The sequence below is a fragment of the Engystomops pustulosus genome, chromosome 3 (assembly GCF_040894005.1).
Source record: "Engystomops pustulosus chromosome 3, aEngPut4.maternal, whole genome shotgun sequence".
Lineage (NCBI taxonomy): Eukaryota > Metazoa > Chordata > Amphibia > Anura > Leptodactylidae > Engystomops > Engystomops pustulosus.
In genome coordinates this window covers 86,678,381-86,700,477 of record NC_092413.1, presented here as the reverse complement: position 1 = coordinate 86,700,477, position 22,097 = coordinate 86,678,381, and the positions used below count along the sequence as shown (strand labels likewise).

General features: G+C 43.9%; 1 protein-coding gene across 5 annotated transcripts in view; it reads left to right on the top strand.

Moving 5' to 3' along the window:
* Nucleotides 1–6,264: 6,264 nt before the first annotated feature.
* Nucleotides 6,265–22,097, top strand: part of MAP3K4 (mitogen-activated protein kinase kinase kinase 4) — a 67,709-nt gene continuing 51,876 nt past the window's right edge. For 2 of the 5 annotated variants that reach the window (XM_072141308.1, XM_072141307.1), the window contains exons 1-2: nt 6,265–6,921; nt 14,740–14,795. In XM_072141308.1, coding sequence (XP_071997409.1) covers nt 14,761–14,795 — 35 coding nt within the window. In that variant the 5' untranslated portion in view covers nt 6,265–6,921; nt 14,740–14,760. Of the gene's footprint in view, nt 6,922–14,739; nt 14,796–19,004; nt 19,097–22,097 lie in introns of all 5 variants that reach the window. The other 3 variants (XM_072141310.1, XM_072141311.1, XM_072141309.1) reach the window with 3 other exon arrangements.

Below are 22,097 nucleotides of genomic sequence, written 5' to 3'. Positions count from 1 at the left end.
GTCGCCGGCGGCATCTAAAAGACGGCGGCGCGCGGGCGCCGCCATCTTTTTTTCGGTCGCCACGCCCCCGAACGTCATCGGGGGGCAGTGATCGGTTGCCATGGTAGCCTCGTGTCTTCTTTTGACACGAGGCTATCTGGCAGCTGCAGATTCGTTACAATGAGCCAGTGGCTCATTGTAATGAATGTGCTGCAAAAATGCCATATATTGCAATACAGAAGTATTGCAGTATATGGTAGCAGCGATCTGACCATCTAGGGTTAATGTACCCTAGATGGTCTAAAAGATAGTGAAAAAAAAAATAAAAAAAAAAGTTTAAAAAATAAAAAAAATTAATAAAATATTAAAAGTTCAAATCACCCCCCTTTCCCTAGAACGGATATAAAACATAATAAACAGTAAAAATCACAAACATATTAGGTATCGCCGCGTCCCAAAATGCCCGATCTATCAAAATATAAAAACGGTTACGGGCGACGGTGACCTTCGAGACGGGAAATGGCGCCCAAACGTCCGAAATGCGACTTTTACACCTTTTTACATAACATAAAAAATGAAATAAAAAATGATCAAAATGTCGCACAGACCTCAAAATGCTAGCAATGAAAACGTCGCCTCATTTCGCAAAAAATGACCCCTCACACATCTCCGTGCACCAAAGTATGAAAAAGTTATTAGCGTCAGAAGATGGCAAAATTTTTTTTTTCTTTTTTGTACACATTCGTTTAATTTTTGAAAAAGTATTAAAACACAATAAAACCTATATAAATTTGGTATCACCGCGATCGCACCGAACCAAAGTATAAAGTAGGCATGTTATTTGGAGCGAAGAGTGAAAGTCGTAAAAACTGAGCCCACAAGAACGTGACGCACGTGCAGGTTTTTTTCAATTTTTCCACATTTGGAATTTTTTTTCAGCTTCGCGGTACACGGCATGTTAAAATAAATAACATCACGGGCAAGTAAAATTTGTTACGCACAAAATAAGCCCTCACACAGGTCTGTACACGGAAAAATGAAAAAGTTATGGATTTTTGAAGTTGGAGAGCGAGAAATGAGCCGAAAAACCCTGCGTCCTTAAGGGGTTAATTACTAATTTTGTAGACATCAGGCACCCAAGGGTTAATGTACCCTTGGAGGTCTAAAAAAAAGTTTAAAACCCCTAAAAGTTCAAATCATCATCTTTCCCTAGAACTGATATAAAAATAAACAGTAAAAAGCATAAACATGTTAGGTATTGCCGTGTCCCAAAATGTCTGGTCCGTCAAAATAAAAGAACGTTTACTCCCAGTGTTTAACCCCTTATCACCGACACTAGTTTTCAGCTCAATGACCAGACTCGATTTTTTGAATCTGCCCTGTGTCACGATAATTGGTTATAACTTCGGAACGCCTTAACATATCCTGGTGATTTTGAGAATGTTTTCTCGTGACACATTGTACTTCATGTTAGTTGAAAAATTTAAGTGATAAGTTTTGCGTTTCATTCTGAAAAAATGAAAATTTGGCAAAAGTTTATAAAAATTCTTCATTTTCAAAGTTTGAAATGTTCTTCTTTCGAGACAGGAAGTAAAACTACCCAAAAAGCTTGATAATTAACATTTACGGAATGTCTTCTTTATGTTAGGATGATATTTTATGCTTCCGGTCATTTTTCTAGAATGTTATGAGGTGCAGAACTTTAGGTGCGATTTTTCTTATTTTCATGAAAATCGCCAAAACTCACATTTTGAGAGACAACTCAGCTTAAAAGTGACTTTGAGCGTTTTGAGCCCGATTCAAGCAGTCCGTTAAAAACACAAACACGGTTTTTTGAAAACGCATCCATTTTTTACCGTTTTGTCAGTTTTTCCCAATCATCTTAATTAAGATAACTAAGATCATTGGGAAAAAGACAAAACTGTAAAAACGGATGTGTTTTCCAAAAAACGCATGCTTTTTTAAACGGACTGCTTAAAAACGGACCTCGTGTGACACCACCCTAAATAATAGTAAAACCCCATAAATTACCCCACTATAGAAACTACAGCCCTTAACATATGTTAAATAACTTCTATTACGTCTATTAACCATTTAAATGTTTCACATGCGTTAAAACAATATGGACCTGCGATTTAGAAAATTTTACATTTTTTTGAAAAAGACATTCATTTAGCATGATGAAATGCTCTGCAACTTTTGATGCCCAATTTCTCCCGAGTGTACCGATACCCCATATGTGGTGGTAAACTTCTGTACAAACAAAATCATTTTTAATTTGGAATTTTAGCACTTTTTTTCCCCCTCTCACCGTAACGTAAAAATTATATTTTATCTTTATTCTCTGGTTCACTACGATTACGGTGATACCTCATTTATATACCGGTAGTTTTTCTATTTTTGTTCAATTTTACTGAGCAAAACAATCTCATCGTTTTTACTATCGACAACTTTTCAGGGCCATAAGTTCTGTATTTTTCTGTTGTCAGATCTGGTTGAGGGCTTATTTAAAAAAAAAAAGTTGTTCTTTTCAGTCGTATCATATCAGGGCACGTAACTTTTTTTTATCACTTTTTAGAAAATTTTTTGTGATGGTGTTTAATGAAAAATTGTATATTACGGGAAGTATTTCCTGCTTTTTTTTTTTTGTACGTCATTCACCGAGTGGGTTCAATATTGATTTAGATTTATTGTACAGATAAATACAGACGTGGTGATACCAAATATCTACTTTTTTGTGTTTTATATACTTTATTTGCATTTTATGTGTAACTGGGGAGATTATGGGAGTTTTATTTTATTTATTTAATTATTATTATAAAATTATTTAATCATATTGCACTTTGCAGTATAAGTGGTGCACATGCTCATTTACTTACAACCGGGTCCTGCCAGGAAGCAGAACCTAGCGTGAAGAGGAGCCGGAAGCCGCGGGGCACTCTCTGGACCCCGGGACTGCGGCAGGAGGGAACGAATCCCCCAAGCTTTCCCGGGGGTCTGATCCACGGGGGACATACTTAGACGCTTCAGTCATGCTTGACCGCGGTGTGTAAGGGGTTAAACACCCAGGATCTGAGTTTTTCCGGTCCCGGGTGTTAGTGCTGGGTCTGGGCTGTGATATCACAGATAGGCAACGGCACCAGCGAGACCCTTAATGACCGCTATAGAATCCCAATAGGGCTTTTTAAGCTTTTAATGGGGTTAACACTCACACAGCACTTTACATGGAAAAATTAAAAAGTTAGATTTTTGAAGGTAAAAAACACGTGGAAACGCAAAAACATGTGGATGTGGAGGGGAGTTGCCGCCAGCAGAATGGGTAGCCAATTTCTAAAAAAAACTGAATATTCACCAGGTTGGACCTGGCATAGTTTTGTCTGCCAGCCAGAGAAAGTGATGCATTTGTCAAGGTGTCGGGAGGGCATGGCTTTATCATACAGCGGCCCACAAGCATACAGTCCCATGTATAAAAACACTTTGTCCTCCCTTAAAGGGGTTGGCCACTTTAGCTCATGTAATGTGTGGAGGGCAGAATACTAGGGCACGTACACACGTTGCGTTTTCATTGCGTTTGAAATGCATTACAACAGCTGAGGAGAGGTGATTTACCTAATTACATTACTGTTTACATTTGTTAAAGCTATGTTAATACACCCATTAACAAAATCATGTGTTAATACAATGTTAACATGTGTTAACATCATGTTTATGATGCATTTTGTAAATGTTAACAGTAATGAAATTAGGTAAATCACCTCCAACCGCGGATGTTACTCAGGGTTGTCAGCAGTATATTACCACTGACACCCTGTGACTCCCAATGCCTGTTCAGCTCCGGTGCAGAGCTGAACTGGCATCGGCTCAGCGCCGTACTATTACGGAGCTCAGCGCCAATAACGGGAGCCCGCGCAGTACTAGTACGGCGCAGAGTGCTAAGGGGTTAAATGGACTTAAAACACATGCTTTAAAATGGTCCAAAAACGTGACGTGTGGCATCACCCTAAGCTGCTGTGAAAAAGCATACGGAAACACCACAGTATTCATCAAAGGGGTATTCTCGTCTGGGCATCCACATTCATAAATCTGCCATATATAAACATTTCTTCAATTAGATGTTATTAAAAAAAATTTACCTGTGTGAAGATAATTTCTCATAAATGTAGTCATATGGTCCCTCAGAAACAAGACTGTGTCCTTGGATACAGCCACCTCAGCTGAAATGATTGCACAAAGAAACAAAAGGTTTTTGTATATGTCATGTTCGGGAGTTACTACATGTCGCATAGCCGTCCTGTGGTAATTATTGCTGAATCCAGGAAGTCAGGCAGGGATAGTGCATGTCTGGCCACGGCTACCAAAATGTGAGGTGGCCATATCCGAGGAAGATATCTCGTTTCTAAGGGACAACATGACTACATTTATGAGAAATTATCTTTTCACAGGAACATTTTTTTAATGACATCCAATTGAAGAAATGTTTACACATTTTAATGTTTACAATTAAATATAGATGGCCAGATGGGAAAGATCAAGGTTCTGGCAATTGTTCATGGACAGTGAGGGTGCGTTCAAACGTTCAGGTTTTCAGATGCAGTTTTTGAAGCCAAAAGTAGACATGGATGATAATGGGTGAGAACATATAATTGAGAGAAGCAGCTCCACCTCTTTTTTTCACTCCACTCCTGGTTTGAACATCAAAAACTGTACCTGAAAACCTAAGCGTTTGAACGCACCATCAGAGACCACATGACCCTCCGTCGTTGGCCATTTTATAGTTAGGAATGTCAAGCTGATGAGGTAAAAGAAACAGGAGGCTTCCATTTACATCAATAAAGAGGTGAAAACATTTAAATAGATGTATATTGGTATATTATCTAATATCCTACCCCACAAACATTACAAAAAACATTAAGTGGCCAACCCCTTTAAGTGCTTAATGGCAAATCTTTCCCTGCATGTATCAGTCTGGTAACCTATTTGCTTGTAGATATGTAGCTAGGTTTCTCTGGTTAAAGGAAACCTACCACCACAAATCTACCTATAAAGGTAGATCGGGTGGTAGGTGAATCAATGGGACGTGAGGATAGCCCTTTTAAGGGCTAATCCTCACGTCCCCGCACTGTTTTGTAAACTTTTATTACCCTAATATGTTAATTTACTTATGCGGCTACTGGGGCATGGAGTAGCCGCATCTGAGGTTACACGAGGCGGCTACTCCACGCCCCGGTAGCCACTTTTCCCCTCCTACTCACCATGTTCAGCGCGCAGCTGCTCGTAGCTGCGCGCCCTCGTCCGCCGATCCAGCCATCTGCGCATACGCAGAACAGCAGGCCCGCGCCTGCGCGGTCACTGCTCCGAAGCTTAAAGTGGCTACCGGGGCGTGGAGTAGCCGCCTCGTGTAACCTCAGATGCGGCTACTCCACGCCCCAGTAGCCGCATAAGTAAATTAACATATTAAAAGGCCTTAAAAGGGCTATCCTCACGTCCCATTGATTCACCTACCACCCGATCTACCTTTATAGGTAGATTTGTGGTGGTAGGTGCCCTTTAAGTTCTTTCTCCCTACACTATATCTATATACCTAAAAGAGGATAGTTGGCGCCTCCTCTGCAACCAGCACCTGGCCACATGTTCCCCTAGAGACACCAGACTGCATAGTCCTAGATTCTGATGTGTCATGAGGCAGGATAGAGCACAACTGTTTTGGTACATAATGGGGCACATCTATAAATCCGGCTGCACCAGTCTCCAGGCGTAGTTTGCGCATAAATACGTGTGCAAACTGCTTGCATGTGTATTTATGATGCATGTGTTAGAGTTTGGCGTCACGGCTGCACAATGTTCGCCACAACACGATACCATGCACCTAAAGAGGCGTTCTGCGCTGGCCACATTTATGGCGTAAGTCCCAACATAATTGTGTTCTTCAATAATCTGGCACACCCTGCACATTGCATGCAGTTTGCCTCACTGATGATAAATCTGGGCCATTGTATGTATTACGTGCTTAAATTTTTAACAAAATCAGAATTTAAGTTTAAGCAAAATTCCAAAAGATGACACATTTGCAGTATCGTTACCCATAACATCTGCAAGCTAAAGTTTTACAACCTGTAGCTGGTAAACCACCATCACATAATGCTAAGTCTGAACACAGCCTGAGGCCCTGGTCTTTTATTGTCATGGGGATGGCAGGCCCTGACCCTTTATCAGCAGCACAGCCTGAGGGGCTTGGGTGTTGCCGCCACCTCAGGGACACTGCACATATATTGCTGTACGTGAGGCAGAGGTATTGGTATGGAAATGTCTATGTTAGTGAGTTTATTAGCATGGACATTGTCGTGCAATGACGCCATTCGGTATGCACTAACAATGAAAGACACTTGAGGGCAATATGTCCTTATTCTGAGCTTTCATCCGCCTCAGCCATTTCTCCCAAGTCACAGCCGCCATGCAGAGGCCTCCGCGCTGTAATCTGTGAAGGCCTCACACGGTGACATCTTATACAACTCTGCCGTCATCTTTGTTATCTGTGGAATGTAATGCGCCCCGGCGTCAACCTATTTAGTATCGACCTCGTCCTGCATGGAACTAGTCACACACTGCCCTCCTCCATATGCAAAGCACAGAGCCTCCCCCATGCAGCTGCCTAATAGTGAGCCTACTCTGGTGAATGGGTGAAGGCGCCTGCGCGGGAGGATCCGGTTCCCTTCCTGGCAAATAGTGAGCTACTCGGTACATGTCGCTTGCATCTTGCAACTAGAGGGGACGAGAAAAAAAAGCAACACAGGGGGATCTGAAGAGCTGGAACTAGAGTTTGCATATTGAGTTATTGATGCATCAGGGCACTTCGAGCAAAATGCATGCGGCGCTAACCTCTATGGGATCCTATGGGATGCTGTAACTGGGAAATACGTTGGACGTGAATTCTGCTCCTATGAGGTAGGTACCGTCCAATAATATAAGTGGTGCGGTTGTCTGGCTTGTCATTGCTCCTGTGCATGGAGATTACATTGCAGCCATGCCAGTCAGGGCGCCCCCAGCCCTGGCGCTGTGAACTTGGCATCACTGGCGCTTTGCTATAATGGAAATCTCCTCATATCCTGCTTGGAGTTTCCCTCCTTGGATCCCTGGAGTTTTGCTGCGGATCCTCCTCATGAGCAGGGAACTTCTCCATGGAGACAGTCAACTTTTCTGGAAGTTCTCCTGGATTATTCAGGAGCAGAAATCTGGGCAGGTCTATCAGTGCAGTGCCAGGGCACCACACAATGGAGAGAAGACTGTACAAGTGATATATGTGGCGTCCCCAGTACAACTATAGTATATATGTATACACTGAATGGTGGTGTCCCATTGTATTCCTCACTAATGCTTTACATCCAAGTAAAATGCAGATTTTCTTGGGTCATCCAGATGCTTTTCCAGTTAGAAGACCTGTGTAAGATAATGGTACATCCTAGGCCACTCTGTGTACCATGTACATCATTGCATTTTGTGTGGTTGCTCATAGCAACTGATTTGTTTACAACACTCAGCTGTATAATGCTTTGCAGGCCTCTAGTTGTTGTATTGGAGCAGTTTCTTTCTTATGTATATGTCGGACATTGTTCATGCACAGCTGGCTGTCTTTTAGTTGTAGCAGAATGATGAGAGTACACATACAATGTGTGATGGCAAATATGCACCAGGGGTGGATGTGGTACATCTTGGGGTTTCCATGTGTAAAGAGAAGTTAGAGTATTACTGTAGTATTATTGTATAATAACTTATTTGGACACAAAAACGGATTATAGCCCACAGGCGAAATGGATCATCATTCTACTTCCCGCATCCGACTGTTTCTCTGTGAGGGCGCGTTCACACGTTGCGTTTTGACCTGCGTTTTCATTGCGTTTAAAACGCATATACAACAGCTGAGGAGAGGTGATTTGCCTAATTACATCAATGTTAACATTTCCGTTTACAAAATGCATCGTAAACGCAATGTTAATGCATGCGTTAACAACGCCTTAACGTATGCGTTTTGTTAACGCATGCGTTAACATTGCGTTAACAAATGTAAACGGTAATGTAATTAGCTCTCATCAGCTGTTGTATATGCGTTTCAAACGCAATGAAAACGCAACGTGTGAACGCGCCCTGAGATTTGGCTGCATCCCACCACTATGAGGGGTCCCCTGGGCTCCAGGCCATTGCACAGATGCATTATGGGTAAATCCACCCCTGCAAGGCACCTAGCATGTTTTGCATAGGAGTGGATATATAGAGACTTGGAAGTTTCAGTATATATTTTAGAATTTTTCTATTTTTGAGCCATTCCTGGCTTTGTCTAATGTAGCAAAGACTGAGTCATTGAGCCTATTAGCTGATAAAGCAGGATAATTTTTAGGATTAACGTGGTGTCTATCTATACAACAACTAGTAGTGTATGCTGTAAGTTACACAATCATTTTCCTCCATAATGTATGTACATAGTTGTGCATGTTAAAAGTTTTACAATTTTTCCAAACACCAAATCAAAGCATGTTCTACCTGTATTATGGAGCACATGAACTTGGTAACCACTGGAGACGGTTCATACATCCTTTGTACTAGGCAGAAGTTGCAATAATGCCTGTACAATAATCGTCTCAACAAAAAGTCTCATGTGTTTGATAAGTGCTGTGGGTTCGTCGCCCAGCAATACTTTGGAGTACTTGAGTTGTCCAGCAACAAAGTTCCCATTCCTAAGCCAATGGTGTTAATAAGTTAACCTCCTCCTCGAGTATTGTTAAATTCCCCAGCCCCACCTGCTCTGCGCGCGCGCCCTGCTGCAGCCCCACCTGCTCTGCGCGCGCGCCCTGCTGCAGCCCCACCTGCTCTGCGCGCGCGCCCTGCTGCAGCCCCACCTGCTCTGCGCGCGCGCCCTGCTGCAGCCCCACCTGCTCTGCGCGCGCGCCCTGCTGCAGCCCCACCTGCTCTGCGCGCGCGCCCTGCTGCAGCCCCACCTGCTCTGCGCGCGCGCCCTGCTGCAGCCCCACCTGCTCTGCGCGCGCGCCCTGCTGCAGCCCCACCTGCTCTGCGCGCGCGCGCCCTGCTGCAGCCCCACCTGCTCTGCGCGCGCGCGCCCTGCTGCAGCCCCACCTGCTCTGCGCGCGCGCGCCCTGCTGCAGCCCCACCTGCTCTGCGCGCGCGCGCCCTGCTGCAGCCCCACCTGCTCTGCGCGCGCGCGCCCTGCTGCAGCCCCACCTGCTCTGCGCGCGCGCGCCCTGCTGCAGCCCCACCTGCTCTGCGCGCGCGCGCCCTGCTGCAGCCCCACCTGCTCTGCGCGCGCGCGCCCTGCTGCAGCCCCACCTGCTCTGCGCGCGCGCGCCCTGCTGCAGCCCCACCTGCTCTGCGCGCGCGCGCCCTGCTGCAGCCCCACCTGCTCTGCGCGCGCGCGCCCTGCTGCAGCCCCACCTGCTCTGCGCGCGCGCGCCCTGCTGCAGCCCCACCTGCTCTGCGCGCGCGCGCCCTGCTGCAGCCCCACCTGCTCTGCGCGCGCGCGCCCTGCTGCAGCCCCACCTGCTCTGCGCGCGCGCGCCCTGCTGCAGCCCCACCTGCTCTGCGCGCGCGCGCCCTGCTGCAGCCCCACCTGCTCTGCGCGCGCGCGCCCTGCTGCAGCCCCACCTGCTCTGCGCGCGCGCGCCCTGCTGCAGCCCCACCTGCTCTGCGCGCGCGCGCCCTGCTGCAGCCCCACCTGCTCTGCGCGCGCGCGCCCTGCTGCAGCCCCACCTGCTCTGCGCGCGCGCGCCCTGCTGCAGCCCCACCTGCTCTGCGCGCGCGCGCCCTGCTGCAGCCCCACCTGCTCTGCGCGCGCGCGCCCTGCTGCAGCCCCACCTGCTCTGCGCGCGCGCGCCCTGCTGCAGCCCCACCTGCTCTGCGCGCGCGCGCCCTGCTGCAGCCCCACCTGCTCTGCGCGCGCGCGCCCTGCTGCAGCCCCACCTGCTCTGCGCGCGCGCGCCCTGCTGCAGCCCCACCTGCTCTGCGCGCGCGCCCTGCTGCAGCCCCACCTGCTCTGCAACAATTAAAAAAAAAAAAAGTTATAGAATTGGTGTTTGAATTGATTTTTGTAATGATTCGTTAGTCGCTTAAATAAATTTGACTAATTTTGGAAGGAGATTTTGTGTAATCTTTGCATGTCTGTTACAGAGAGCACATATCCCCCTTATTTTTCTCATTGTAGCTGTTTTCCAGTTTGTCACAGATTAAGAAAGGATTGTTACGGGATATAACAGAATGAGAAATGGTACTGTATAGCAAGCATCTCTCTGCCTGCCAGTTGGAAAGATTTATTCTTTCATATTATATGAAAAGTGTCTGAACATGCTAATTCACTCAGACATACCATCTGGTCGAAAACAAATGCAGTGAATATGTTGTTGTGGTATAGAGCCGTTCCATTTTAGTATGATTCTGTGCCACGACAGAGCTGTTTAACTTGGGAAATCTAAGAAGTAGCTTTGTCAAGCCTCTCAAACTTTATTAATGGAGCAGTCATTAAAGGAATTAGGTCTTGTAGTAGAAATCAGACCTGGGAAGCAAAGGTGGGTTTGAAAAAAATATTTTATTACTTTTTAGTTTTTTTGCTCCAAGGGACCTCCACTCATTACAGAATAGCTGTGGGATTTACAGCAGCCATTGTGCAAGCATCAGAAACCAGATGAACTTGGTTGGTTGCATATAATGCCACAATTTCCATGCCATGGGAGGGAGGCGGTGAAACCTAATCTTTGTATTTTAAAGGTACTGTATATAGTCGAGTATAAGCCGAGACCCCTAATTTTACCACCGAAAACTGGAAAAACCTATTGACTCGAGTATAAGCCGTGGGTGTAGTATACAGCCAGCCAGCCCCCATGTAGTATACAGCTAGCCAGCCAGCCCCCATATAGTATACAACCGGCCTGCCCAGCCCCCACGTAGTACACGGCCTGCCCAGCCCCCACGTAGTACACGGCCTGCCCAGCCCCCACGTAGTACACGGCCTGCCCAGCCCCCACGTAGTACACATTCAGACGGCCCCCTGCCAAGCACATATAAAATAAAAAACTTAATACTCACCCTCCGATGTCCGGGTCGTTTCCCGACGGCCATTTCCCGACGGCTCCTCTTCTCTCTTCTTTCTTCTCTAGCCGGCAGAGTCGCGCCCGTGCGATCTGCCGGCGGGCGCACACTATGATGCGGTGTCGCCGCTGATGACGGGACCCGCGCCGAAGATTGGGACCCGCACCAATGATCTGGACACTGGAGGGTGAGTATTACGTTTTTATTTGACTCGTGTATTAGCTGAGGTGAGTTTTTTTGTGCTGCAAAACTCGCCTTATACACGAGTATATACGGTAAATGGCTAAAATTTAAAAACAAGCTGCCACAGTTTGCGTTTTTCATCATCTTCAGAAAAAGTCACTCACTTACAGGCACCCCATATGAACTCCATCCAAAAGTCCACAAAAAGAAAGCCCTGAACCAGAAAAATACATAGAAAAAATATTTAAAAATGTGTGGCTATTACAACTCAATGGGCAAAAAAAAGGAAGTGTCCATGTCTTGAGTACCAAAATTAGCTGCGTCCATTATGGGTTAATAAAAAACATTTGTTTACTCTTCGTGGATAAAAATCTACCATTAACATGTCATGGACAGGTTCTGGTTATATTTATGCTATGTTCTTGGTGGATTACACACAGAGATACAATTTATAGCACCATATTTGTGGATGTGGTTTTCAAAGCACCATGCACGTGTAGGGTGAAGACACACATGGCGTTTTTGGGCCGTTTTTACTAAGTGCGTTTTCAGATAGTTAAAAATGCATGCATTAAAAAACGCATCCGTTTTTTAAAAACGCATGCTTTTTTAACGATCTGAAAACGCACATAGTAAAAACGGCCCAAAAACGCCATGTGTGTCTTCACCCTTAGGTGTAGCACAAGGACGGTTTGGGAAGGGAGGGGGAGTGAGCGCTCCTCACCCCTCCTCTCTCTAATGAAAGCCGAGTGGCGCTGGTTTATACTGGATGAATTTGGTGTATAATATACGTTTATTGCAATTGGATTACTTTGTGTCAGATCTTTTTCTGGCCTACACTTAAGCCACACCCTTTATCAGGCAAGGAAGTAATTGTGTGCAAGACAGATGTTTGATGTGTGAGGCAGGTAGGATAGAGAGAGAGTTGTGGGGTCCATGCTCTGCAGCTCTCTCTTCTGTCCTCAGTCAGACCCTGCTAATCTGTGTTCTTGGAGTGGCTTAATACAGAATGACAATATGAATGGATGTGTAGGGTCTTTTGATATAACCAGAACCATGCCTAGTTTGCATAGCTGGAGCACAGGTACCCCCTGAGGAAGCCACGGTGAAACCACGGGGTCTGTGGTGGTGTGGTCATTCCTGGTTCTCCTGTAATTAGATATGCAGTCTGGTTGGTACTTGTGATTATTTACCTGTGCACATGCACTTTGACCCTATTTATTATGAGATGTTATGAATTATGTGGTGATCTTATAATCAGCATTGTACTATTTGGCTATTGCCCGGCCGTTATGGGAATATAAATGACAAATGCACTTTAATTATACTGTAAATAGGATGCTCGTACATGTATTGGGGACCAGGATGTGAACCATATTATAATCCACCACCACTTTTTGTGGGGTTTTTTTAATGGCTGTTCTAGGTCCTAGTGACATTATGAATTCTTTTTAATTAATTAATAAACTGAATATTTTGGATTAATGTGTGTTTGTAGATATACCGTAATTTGTACTTTTTAGCAGTATACATATGTTCTAAATTGTAGGTATTTATCACATGCAGTTGTTGGCTGATATATCCTACCTCATCATCCTATAGTAGAGGCTTTCTACATGTGTAATAGAGAAGTTATGTGCATGCTTTTCCCTGGTAACTCCATATTGTCACTCAGATGGAATGTATTGAGCATGGCTTGTGAGGTGTCTTTCACACCTCATCTCTCTTCTGTAAAGCCTTCCAGTTCCTGTGTGATTCAGACCTGACCTTTGGATGCAGGCTGGATACAGGTTGGCTCTATGCAGCAGCTGACGACAAGCACTGGTGGGTGCGGCTTCATTACTGTGGAAAATTGTTCCCAGCAACTGGAAGTGCAGAGCACCGAGTGTTTCTCCAAACATTCAACCCACTGTTAATACGCTTTTGAATAGTGACCTTTATGGTATAGCTGAGTTGTGCTTTTGTTGCCCAGCTTTTCTCATTACATAATACAGTGTACTTTACATGACTGGCTGCGTGCTGTTCTTTTACACCATGTTATGTCATATGAGCTTGTTATACTGGATTTTCCCTCTCTCTACTAAGCTCATGAAGTTTTGTGTATTTTAAATGAATGTAATTTTAGAAAAATATTTTTCCCTCAATCCATATTTGCTGTTGCAGCTTGCAAACATGTGTGAGTTCATCATATTTAGTGCAGAATAGCCTAAGGGTAGACATAAGTGTAAGCAGTTGGGATTTTTCACCACAGCACAGAATACATGGTTGTCAATTGGCTTGTTTGGTACAAGTATTCTAAACACATTATCGGACCCAATCACCAAGCATTCTGGATATATTTTGCCATCACTTTAGGTTATTATGATCTTTGTTTAGTGAGAGTTTTATAGATTTTTCATAGATTTTAGAAGCTGAATGTGTGAGTATATGGATAATTTTTTTTTTTTAATTTAAAGTGGGCCTAATAATTTTTGCCAAATTGATGTTTGATTCCCTCTTTAAAAACAGAACGAATTATGGCATTTTCTGTTCTGAAACTACTTGTCAATAATATTGCTTACCAGGAGTGAAGTGGGCGGAGACTAACCTCTTCCTGTACTTGCCCTGAAACTGAGTCAAATTGAGGTTGCCCTCACTTCCCATGATACCTTGTGTTCTCTTATTCAGTAATGTAGCTGTAAATCCAGTGATATTCTTACAAGTATATCTGCTGAACTTACTGACTTACAGGATGTATATAGGGACTAGCCTGGCATCTTTCTTCACATGGAAGAACATGCAGCATGTGATAAGTAGTAGAACCCAGCAGTAAAACATGTAAGTGCAGTGTATAGTCTGTTCTGTGTGAGCATTAGGGATTAATAGCTACTCTGCACTGTGCAGAAAATGTCTAAAGTAGAAGTTGGGGGATGGTGCAGAGGAATCTATGACGCAGCTTTAGGTGCAAAGAGAGACTGAGAAAGTTGTATAGAATCACAGACTGAGATTGAGGGACTAATAGAGAACAGTGGAGATCTTTTATCTCACTATTCTGTGTAGGAGACTTCTGCATTTATAGAGCAAAACGCACTCGGCTCTGCTACAAACACAGGGCACTGTCACATGATGTCCCCCACCCCGCCCCTCTTTCAGTCCTTATTATGGAATCACAGGAGAACCAGCACATCCAGGAGACAAACTAGTACAAGAGCCAGGCTAAACTAAGGAGGATAGTAAGGAAACACCTGCACACAGGCAATCAAGTTAATAGGCAAAGTTGTCCTGCATCCCAAGAGCTAAAAAAATGTTGGAGTAAATCTTTTCCCATGGTGTAAGGGTCCATTTGGTCCTAATACATTATTGACTGTTAACCTTGTACAGAAAACTGTACAACTCCTTCACCCCCACATTTTCATGTAAGTAGGTTGTATTGTATTTTTGACTCATGCTTATAAAATGTGCAGATCTAGCTGCTAGCATTAATTTTTTCACTCCTTATTGCTGATGTCACAGATTTGGAGACGGTTTTCTTCGATGGCTTCCTGTTCGATGGACTTCACACACATATGGTCAGTTTTCTGCAGTTTTTTTATACGATTGTCCTGCCTACATGATCAGTTGCATAGGTATTTATTTTTTAAAAGAACATTTTGCCAAGTTGAAAATTCCAAGTGACTCATCTCATCTGTTTTTAGCTGTGGTTCTGATTCAATGTGGTGTTGTAAAAAAAAAAAAAAAAAAAAGTCCACCTGTTTTAAGGATATGGCCTCTGAATTTTCGTACTAGCCAAAGGAGGAGGTAAACTTTTAGTTTCTCTGGGTTTGTGCTGTATGGAAATACAAGTTTGCAGCCCTCTTGGCTGGTATAAGCTAATTCATGTATAGACTTCTGGGGGCCAAATCTTTTCAATGGATGATTGGATTTGATATATCGCACAGTATTTTACACTGAGTGACATGTGCTCTTTAATTTGGGGTTTGTGGCAATATTTGCTATACCACTGTATTGTTCTAGGGATGACTTAGAAACATTTCCATACCACCATGTTCTTGCTGAAACTATGATCAATACAGGCAGAACAGTTCTGCTTTAGTTGTATAGGTGTTCTTGGAAATACCTCAAGAACAGCATGCACAGTAAATAAATTTATCAGCAGTTCTAAGTGTGGGCAGGCAATGCAGCCCACACATTCAAAATGCTCATTTCCTATCTGACAATGGCTAAGCTACATGTTCCCTGGTGTACAGCAACTACTGTTTGAACTGAGGTGGGTTACAAGTAACCTGCATAAAGTAAAGTTACCATGATGAATCTACCATCAGAAGTAGATCTGATGGTAGATTCATCCTGCCTGCCTCTGCCCTAATCTGTAATTTAACCCCTTCATAACTAAGGGTCATTGTTACCTGAATGTCCAGGTCAGTTTGTGCAGTTAAATGACGATATCTTTGGAAAAAGCATTTCATACAATTTTTACTTTTTTTTTTCATGACATGTGAGACTAACTTGATAGGATAGTTTAATTAATCACATATTGTTTCCATTATAAAAATATAGCCGATAAATGACTATAAATGTGAAAAAATAAGCTTTTTTTGTAAATTTTCAGATTAAAGTTTTTTTTTTTTAATAAATAGTAAAACTTAATAAGCTTTTACCAAAATATGTTATAAATATGTACAGTATCATTCCATCACCCTTTCCCTAAGTTCAGCTACAAATGCAGAAGGTGAATGTTATTTAGCAATTCTGCAAACTCAACATTTACACTTATACATTTAATGACAGGTTCCTAAAGAGTCTTTTTAACTGACTCCCTTCTTATAGCTAAAACGTTTTTCCCTTACCACCACATAAAGTAACTTTATTTTATATACCCTGGCATCAGAGAAGGTTTGTCCTGCTTTCTAACACTTCTCATCTACAGCATGTCATGTGACGAGGGTGACCTCACAAGGTCCTTTTACCTTCTAACATTAGAAAACTTTACACCATGCATATATCTAACATAAAATCAGAGCAGTGACTTTATGTAATCAGATACACACATGAGGTAGATGTTGCAGATGTAAGAGGAACTTAGGTGATGTCATCCTGGTCACTTGACTTTAAGTGCCCAATAAGCTCTGTCTCAATGTTCCATACAGCAGAATATCATAGCCCAGGGACCTGTCAATCAGGAACAAGGAGGCAGAACAGTACAAGTAACTCATGAATATGCATGGCTTCATTGGCTTTAGGCAGTGTGAATGACTCACATCAGGTAAGTTGGATAAAAGTTTAGTAACAGATTTTGTAACATTGCAGCCATGGAAAGGGATAAGAGCAATACTTTTTAAATAAATGTTATTGTATGTATAATGAAAAGTTAATAGTTAGTCAAAGTTATAAGATTATCCATTATACTTTCTGTATCAATTCCTGATCTAGTTTCCTAGATCTCTGCTTGCAGTCATTCTATAGAAATCTTCATTGTTTATTTACAGTGGACAGAGATCTGACCATGGTTACACATGTGCGTGGCTAATCATATCACACAGCTCTGATTACTCCCTGATACTAATGTGCTGTGCACCTGTGTGAATATGGTCAGATTTTTGTCCACTGGTAGTAAACATAGAAGCTTGCTTTAGAATTAAAGGGGTTGTCCGAGTTCTTGAAAAAAACTGAAAGTGGCCGGGAGAGGGCTGCTTAAAAAAAATAAAGTCCTACTTACCTTCTGGTGCCCTCCAGTATCCAGCGCTGCTGTCACTCCGGTCCGGGCGCCATGTAAACAAACATGGCCGCCGGAGCAGCGCTGGACTGGACCAGACAACCTTCCGGACCCCATACACAATGCTGTGTATAGGGACGGATAGGCGTACCCTGCCACAGCCGGCCGGAAACTGAGTCCTGTGCTGCTCCGGCGGCCATGTTTGTTTACATGGCGCCCGGACCGGAGTGACAGCAGCGCTGGATACTGGAGGGCACCGGAAGGCAAGTAGGACTTTATTTTTTTTAAGCAGCCCTCTCCCGGCCACTTTTAGTTTTTTTCAAGAACTCGGACAACCCCTTTAAATATTATATCTAGAAAACCATTAGGAATTGATGAAGAAAGTATATTGGAAAAATATCATGCAAAAAATATCAGTAATATGACGAAATGAGAATACCCCTTTCAGTCTTTTCTGCAGCTCCTTAAACTTTCTGACTACAGCTGTCAGGCTGGAGGGGGGCACATTTCAAATGGCTATATCTCCTGAACCTTGGCTCCTAGAAGCACAATTTTTTGTCATATTAAACATGAGAATCGATATATTTATTAAATGATATATGTATTAATTGTGTATGGATGCTTCACATAATCTGATATATCCACACAAAGTTTCAGTTGGAAATATTTGAAATAGAAAGCTGTATATAAAAATCACTTATTTTTATTTTATTTTTTTTACTGCAATTTAGATGTCTCTGATTCTAGTTTGATGTATCTAAAGCGGAGATACTACTGTTTACCAATTTGACACAAGAATTGTGTTCAGGAGATATAGCCATTTGAAGTAGGCCTCTGTCATGACGTTAAAGGAAACCTACCACTGCCGGCGCAGGGAGGTACGCGCTCGGCGCTTACCATGCGCGCGGCTCTCCTTCACTTCCTATGTAGCCGCGCGCACGGTCGCGCGCATGGTAAGCGCCGAGCGCGTACCTGCCTGCGCCGGCTATAAAGTTTAAAAAGTGTTCAAAAACCGCGATACCGCGGTTTAAAACACTAACAAAAATGAGCTCCGGCACCAGCTCACCCTGAGCTGGTGCTCGGTATTTCCATCTGAAACCTGCCACTTCAAGTGGTAGGTTTCCTTTAAACATCCTTTTTGCACGGGGCATGTGCAAATAGGACGTATATAGCTGTATGGCAGTCGTAAATGGGTTAATAATCATGGAACCCGTTAAGGCTACTCCACACCCCGGTAGCCTTAGCAGTGCCGTGTACTTGCACGTCCTCAGCGCACTTCTTTCCATCCTTATGCCTGCGCACAAGCAGTAGGTGTGCCGCCAATGTGTTTTATGGAGCTACACCTTCCCAGGCTACTCCACACCCCAGTAGCCTCAGCAGTTCCACTTCCTTATGCCTCCTCAGAGCGCTTTTTTTCGTCCTCAAGCCTGCAAAGAAACGTCAGATCCTCCACTGCTGACTTCTATGGATCTACTATGTATGCACAGTGGCTCCAGCTTCCGCTCCTCCATGCGCCTCTGGCACTTGTGCCTAAACTGCAGATTAGGGCAGAGGCAGGCAGGAGGACTATACCACCAGAAGTAGATCTGATGGTAGATCCCTCATGGTAGGTTTCCTGTAATGGGCACTATGTTAAAGATGTACTCCCTTTTTCCAGTATGTTGCACTCGGGGCCAGTCAGTGTTGTACTTTGTGTGCTGTCACTTCTAACCAGTGATGGGCTGCCCTGGTAACTTCAAAGCAAACAAGACATCACCACTCCTGATCTGGCAAAGTTTTATTTCTTATTTTACCGTACAAACTATTAAAACTCACCTGCTTTCAGTAAATAACTTAAAGTGTGTTCTGTGTCTAATTTACTCTTAAAATCCTTACTAAAATACAGTGTTCATTTGCATGTCTATTTGTTGTACATTTTCTCGATTAGAAATATGCATGAGTTACATGTGGATGTTGGCTGAGATATCAGACGATAATTGATCCGAGTATTATCCTCTGTATGTGTACATGACAACAACCAATGCCTGTTGATATCTGTTAGTAATGGTTTCATTAATTATTGTAGCTAAATACTTCAGAAATATTGAAACTTGCAAGTGCATCAGGAGAAAGTCCTCCATGGACGCCAATCAGTTTTGACTAAAACGCTTGCATTCGGTAAGTAGCAACATGTGGTTTAACTTTTAACTAAAAGCACCCTTAAAGGGGTATTCCCACTAAGACAAGATTATTAAAGGGAACCTACCACCACGAATCTACCTATAAAGGTAGATTGGGTGGTAGTTGCATGCATTGGACATGAGGATAGCCCTTTTATTGCCCTAATATGTCAGGGTAGGAGGAACAAAGAGGGTACTGGGGCGTGGAGTAGCCGCGACGTATAGCCTCATGTCCAGCTACTCCACACCCCAGTAGCCTCTTTGTTCCTCCTACCCTGCCATCTTCAGTGTGCAGCTCCTCGTAGCTGCGCCCCCTTGTCCGAGAAGCCGGAGTTGTACATGTTAGAGCAGGGACATGAGGATTAGCTCTAAAAAGGGCTTTTTACAGATATAATTCCAACCCGTCTCTATCTGTCCTGGTGTATACAATTTTGGTTGTGCCTGAATATGACCATAAATCTTCTATGGTCAGATTCTTCTCATAAATAGCTTCCCTTGTCTCCATGCTGCAGTGCTCTCTGCCTTCTGCCCCTCCCTCCTGTATTACACGATCAGCTCAGGCACTTCCTGCTGGCAAGCATCTTATTTGTGTTATTTCTCTTTTATACGTGTCAGATGCTAGTAGAATGTCCAGATGCTAAATTAAAGTGTAGATAAACCCTGATAAAATAAGCAAATTGTCAGCACACAGTATCTCATGGCACAGAGGAATCATGAAGCGTCTGTGTAGAGAGACCCTTCTCACACTCTGACATTTTACACCTGATTTGTCTTTGTCAAATACATTTTTTTTTTTGCTCCTTATTAGGCGTAAATTTGTAGAAAAAGGCGCAATTTTGTTGTGCAAATCATACCAAGCATGGTCTGGACTGGCGTGTCATTGCACAATTACTTGCGCCCATATGGGCACAAATCGGTGTTAAATATGGCGCAAACATCTGAAAGCAGGAGAAATACAAAGACCGATTAGGTGCAAACCAGGATCACTGCTACACAGCGAGCTCCAGCACACTTCTGGAATAAGGCGGAAACAATTGCGCAAACAACCCAAAGCGCTCAAAAAGTCACTAAAATACATCCACAAAAGGCGCATCAGACTAAGATAAATTACCCCCTTTATCTCTAGCTCACATTTCTAACTATGAAGGAATGGATTTATCACATTGTTTTCCTTTCTCTAAACTTTTTCATCCACCCAGCAATATCACAAAATAACCCAACAGACTTGGATGCCATATTTCCCACCTGTCACAGGTGCTCCTGCGACCCATGTCTCGGCCCAAGCAACCCGGCTGCAGGCTCACTCAACTCTCCTCGCTCTGGCGACGACCCCCGTGCTCTGGCGCGCACGTGCGCGCTTGCTCTGTAAATTTTAAAGGGCCAGCACGCCACTGAGTGCTGCTGGCCAGCCACTGTCCTAATAAATAGCCTGACTCTTCCTGTGCCCCCTGCCAGATCTTTGCCATTAAGAAAGCATTCCAGTAGTGATTTCTGAGTATTATCCGTTGTGACCTTCTACTACGTTCCTTTCCGCCTGTCTTGAGCTTCTGCTACGACCCGACTCTGATCCTGTGCCTCCTGCCTGACAAGGGCTCTGATTCTGCCTACCGATTCTGTATCTCGCCTTGGCCACCACCGTGGGCAAAGTCGCGCCTGTGGAGCAACCTGGTGGTACCACACTGCAGCAAGTCCAACCCGCTTTTCAGTAGGCTCTGGTGAATACCGGGTGCCTCTTAGACTCCTTTCCCAGCTGTAGGCTTAAGGCTGGCGCCACACGTGGCGCTTTTGTCTGCGTTTGCGAACGCAAACGCAGACAAAGTCGCGCCCACCGGGGAGGGCCTCGGCCCGATCGCATCGGCGTTTCTATGGAAACGCCTGCGATCGGGAACGAGCCGCCGGTGTTTCGTGTTAATTTAACGCGAAACACCGGCGTCTCGTTCCCGATCGCAGGCGTTTCCATAGAAACGCCGATGCGATCGGGCCGAGGCCCGCCCCGGTGGGCGCGACTTTGTCTGCGTTTGCGTTCACAAACGCAGACAAAAGCGCCACGTGTGGCACCAGCCTAAGTCATCGCCCGCAGTGGTTCCCCACCACCGACTCTGACACCACCCTTTTAGATAAATCAAACAAACCCAAAAATGTGAGTTGCTAATTTGTAGAGTAAAGATAAATGTCCCTCTATGTATTTAACTGTTCATGAAGTTATGTTACTGTGTTCTATCATGCAGCATTGTTTTAACGGTTAATTAAGTCCCAATTTTAGATATATATACTGTACGTGTGTGATACTCTTAAGTGTTTTTCGGCCAGTTGGTTGCTTGCTTGCTTCCTAATTTTACTGCATGATGTCTTGTCAGAGCATGTTTATACTGTGGTATTCTTTTAACACGTCTGGGTTTTGCAGTCATTGCAAGTTCTTGTTTGGGGTAGATCATTTGACCTTAGTTTGGTCTGAAGGAAATTACCTTTACAACTGTCAGTAGCACCATGTGTTAAACCTGTTGGGACAGAGACTTTGGCGAGTGATGTACATGCATTTTTCTTCACTGACACGAAATCCTAATTATGTTCTGTTAAAATGTCACTTGCTCATTAGGATATAAAAATTGCTTAGAGAGACACCCAGAGCACATAAAAAGGGACACTGGTGTAATTTAGTGAGTCTGGCACTATTTAAGGGTAATCTTGGAGTAATAAAAAAAAATGCATAGGGGACATTTATCTTAGAGGTTTGCACATAAAAGATAGTTCTCAAATTTGAATCCCCTAGTTATATTTACACAGTAAAGATAGTTGTTAACTCCTTACTTTACAATTTTACTTGGTGTTATGCTGTTTACTCAATTGTTGTTTTGGCTCCTACAACTCGGTGATAGTCAGTGTCAAATTCCAGTGTGGACAGGGACTTTCTAAGCAGACACTTCATGATCCCTCTAGTGCTGTGAGATGCTGTGTGCTGGCAATGTGGTTAGATTATCAGGGTACAGGTTTATCTACGC